General features: G+C 37.2%; 1 protein-coding gene across 1 annotated transcript in view; it reads left to right on the plus strand.

Annotated features, from left to right (window-relative positions):
* Positions 1-4,416, plus strand: part of POGLUT1 (protein O-glucosyltransferase 1) — a 21,937-nt gene that overhangs the window by 10,778 nt on the left and 6,743 nt on the right. The window contains exon 6 of the mRNA XM_007449132.1: positions 3,850-3,909. Coding sequence (XP_007449194.1) covers positions 3,850-3,909 — 60 coding nt within the window. The remainder of the gene's footprint in view (positions 1-3,849; positions 3,910-4,416) is intronic.

Below are 4,416 nucleotides of genomic sequence, written 5' to 3' on the forward strand. Positions count from 1 at the left end.
TCAACTTCATTTTCACAAATATCTATCACCTGTACTAAGTGTGGCTGGAGATTTAAATGAGATGAAGAGAAAGTCCCTTCTCTGGAGAAGCATATAAGGCCACAGTCCTCAGTGGCAGCTAGAGCCACTGGGTAAAGAAACAAGTTTATTATTCAGTAGGTATAATTAGGAAGTTATTTTTTAAGATAACTTCATCTCATACTTCATAGAACTGGATCTGGAAATTGTTCTTGTCCAGCTGTTTATTTCAGGGATGAGGGAATTCAGGCTCAGAGAGGTTAAGTGACTTTGTCAAGGAACCAATTTAGGCCTGAAGTCTAGGCTTCCAAATGCATTATTCTCTCCACTTGACTAGTTAATATTTCCTATGTTCTCTAGACATTGAGACCATCATTTCTTACTTAGCATTTCATTTTGAACATAATTTTGAGAGAGGGAAAAATAAAAATGTCTTTAACCTTTTTTTTCTCCAAGTTATTCCTGACTTTAGTTTTCTAATCCTTTTTTTGTTTTTTCAGGTTCTTGCAAATACCCTTCTCACACTCTTCTGTCTTTTTGTAGCTCTCTTCCCACCTGCTGTACATCTACTTTGTTTTTAAAATCATTTTAAAAACAATTTTTTTCTGAATATGAAACCTTTACATGCTCATAAAAATTTATAAATGTGTCCAACTTAGGCAACTTTCTCCCCAGTTATTGGTGTCTTAGAAATCTTTCCATGTCAGTACATATGACCTCATTATTTTAAACAGTTGCATGGTATTCCATCAGATAATAATTTAATTTATTGTGTCCTTTGATGGACAGGTAGGCTGCATGTGTAATATATGCATAATTTCTTGTTTTCTGGACTATTTGAGAATATGTTGCATACCTTATGACCCTGTGCCCCTTAATACTTTCATGCATATTTCCTAAGAGCAAGAGTGTTCTCTTTTATAACCACATTGCAATTGTCAATTAGAGGAAACAACATTAATTTAATACTTAGTTGTCCCAATAATGTCCCATAAGGCACATTCCCCCTCCAGGAGGAATTGGCTCCCCCTACAGGAGCCAATCCAGCATCATGTGTTGTATTTAGTCCTCATGTCTCTTTAATCTTTAATCTGCAGTAGCTCTTCAGTCTGTCTTTCTCTTTCGTGACTCTGACATTTTGAAGAATACTGGCCGCTGAACATTTTTGATACAGTGACACTGAACATTTTTAATAGAATGCTCTTCAGCTTGGCTTTGTCTATTTCCTCGTGATTAGATTCAGTTTATGCACTGCTGGCTCAGATACTTACATAAGTGATTTTGTGTGCATCCACCTCTCATTAGAGATGTTAATTTTGATCACCTGGTCAAGGTGTTCTATCAGGTTCCTCTACCATGTAGTTACCGCCCTTGTAAACTAATAAGCAATTTTTAGGGAGATAGCATATGTTTTAAAATCTAATCTTGAGTGAATTTGTTTTTCTTTTGATACCTTCCCCTTTTATTCTTCAACTGAATCTATTCATGATTATAGAATTGCAATTTTATTTTTCAGAGCCCTCCATTCAGAATCTCTAGCCCCATGATTTCATTTCTCACCTTGAAACTTTAGCAATCTGCTTGTTTATCTGCACTGATGTCTGCCTGGCATTTTCCTATTTTTATAAACTTTTGGGAGTTTGTCTCCATTGACTTACTTTTCACTCTGTGGAAGAATTCAGTGTTCCTGTGCATTTAAAGAATTCACTCTATGGTCAGCGGAGGGGTGGGGTTATAAAAGAGGGCTGGGGCAGCACCAAGCTGTGGTGGCCCCTGTTAATGCTTGCCGGGAGACAAAAGTCCTAACATGGGTCATTTGAGGGGTGGGTAGGTGGTAGGAAGAATGAGGGAGAGAGAAAACAGAGATGATACTTGGTTCAAGTCTGTGTCTGTGGCTTTCCCCAGGGACCAAGGAAGTTTATACTCAAAATTTCAGTATAAATTGATGCATTTTTTGTTGGGTAGTTTGGCAGTATATTTGAAAATGTAAAATGTGTATATCCTTTGACCCAGCAATTTTACTTCAAGAATTTATCCTAAGAAGATAATTAGACAAGCATGCAAAGATGTGTGTACAAAAAAAAAAAAAAAAAAAAGATGTGCGTACAAGGATATTCACTTCAGTGTTGTTTCCTAGAGAAAAAAGTTTAAAACTACCTGAAAGCCCACCAGTAAGGAATGAAGTGAATTATGACATGGTTATAAAATGGAATACTGTGCATGAATGGAAAGTAAAGGTAGCATAGGACTTAAAAACAGGAACTCTGGGTTCAAACCCTGGCTCTTATTAGCTGTGTGACTCTAGACAAATTGCTTAACCTCTCAAGTGCCTCAACTATAAAGTAGGGTTAATGAAACCTACCTTGTAAGGTCATGAGAATGAGTTTATATTTATATAGCACTTAGAACACTGCCTGGAACATGGTAAGTGCTATATAGGTGTTGGCTCTTATTATTATCTATAATATGTCCTAATAAGAATGTTAGCTAGCAACATGCATGGTATGATCTCTGTTATATAGAGCAAGGTTTTTCAATCTCGGTACTCTTGATATTTGGGGCTAGATCATTCTTTGTTGTAGGCGGCTGTCCTGTGCCTTGTGGGTTGTTTAGCAGTATCCCTGGCCTTTGCTCACTAACGCTAGTAGCAATCCCCTAGTAGTGACAATCAAAAAATATCTTTATATATGGCCAAATGTCCCCTTGGGTAGAGGGGCAAAATCACCCCCAACTGAGAACCACTGATGTGGAGAGATGATTGGAAGGAAATTCTTCACTGAAATGTTAAATTGTTAAAAGTAGTTATCTGTAGGTGGGGAGATTCCAGATGAATTTTTTTTACTATTAGAATTTTATATAATGAGCATATACTATTTTTTTCATTAAAAATAAAAAAACAAAAAAAATCATAAAACAAAAAAAACCATTGCTCTAGTGTTTATATTTTGGTGGGAGGGAATATGAGACAGAGAAATGGTTGGACTGGAGAATCAGGTAAAGATGATCTAGCAAGAAAGGACTAGAAGATAAGCCAGGAAAATAGGAGCAGTGGTCTCACCTGAGAGAAAATGGGTAATGGGACACTATCTGAATCTGAAAAGTATCTCTACCTGAAAAGTTTATGTTCTAAATCTCTCCATTACAGCAAGTAGCTCACCAATCCCTCATTAACTCCAGTTCAGTCCAACCCCCTCCTTTTTCAGAGGAAGACTACACAAACTTCTGTGAAGGGTTCCTACAAAGTAAGTTAAGAATGATGCATCTGTGGACTAGCAGTTTCAGCAAGGAAGGCTGGCTGTGGTAATGGGTACTGAGACCTGAGTTTCAGGGACTTTGTCTTTATGGAGCACTAAGTACAGTTTTGGGGATACCAGGTGCTTTGCAAAATCAGACTAAATCTGATGATAACTCCTATGCATCTAAAACATGAAGTCAGGAAGTGATTTGTTTCCTTGCCCTTAATTCAATTTCTGATATTTTCTGCAGTTGTCTTTGCCTGTTAATTTTATCAATAGACTCTAATTAAAGTGGGGAAGAAATCCTCATTGTACTGAATTAAATAGCCCTAAACATGTCACTTGGGAACTTTTCTTTCAATGTTGTTAACTTATTTACCAAACCGTAGATTTGCAGGTATTGCTTGCTAGCATCTCCATAGGAATGAAGTAATAACAAAAGGGAACATAATGTTATTTAGAGCTTTTTCTTTGGAGTAGCCTGGATCAGACTGATTTCAAAATGTAAAGATCTCAACTAATCTTCAGAAATGGTTCAAAGTCATCCTTATATAGTTAAGGAAGAAACATAGAAACTAATGAAATCTATTTTTAGGTCAGCAGCACAGTGGCCATGGAAAAAGAAAAATTCCACAGCATATTTCCGAGGATCAAGGTGATTATACTTTCTGACATTTTACAAAAATATTCTTCCAGTTAATGTGCAAAATATAAGTAATTTTGAGGGTGTGAGGAATCCTAGTTTAAGGAGAAAGCTAAGATAACTAAGAAATAAACGTAGAATCACAGAATTTTAGACTAGAGAAGAACTCAAATTATTTGCCCAATCACTCTAAGTTGAACTGAAATTCAAAGAAGTAAAGTTCATCTGTCCAGTCATTCAACAGACATTTACAAAGTGCCACGAGTGTGATGGGCTTTGACTATAATGCTGAACAGAACAATGAGTTGTCCTCTTGCCTGAGAGATTACAGTTTCCTAGGAGTAGCTTATGATCGTGCCCACAGTCCCTCTGCCACTTAATGGCAGAGTGGGAACCATCACCAGCTCTTCTGACTGCCTTTTTCATCAGACCGTGTGGCTGCCAAATAGTGGTGGAAGCGCAGACTGAGACTGGTGAAAAGGGAGAGGGAAGCAGGGAAGGAAGGGAGGAAGAGGGAAA

The sequence above is a fragment of the Lipotes vexillifer genome, unplaced genomic scaffold (assembly GCF_000442215.2).
Source record: "Lipotes vexillifer unplaced genomic scaffold, Lipotes_vexillifer_v1.1 scaffold999, whole genome shotgun sequence".
NCBI classification, from domain to species: domain Eukaryota; kingdom Metazoa; phylum Chordata; class Mammalia; order Artiodactyla; family Lipotidae; genus Lipotes; species Lipotes vexillifer.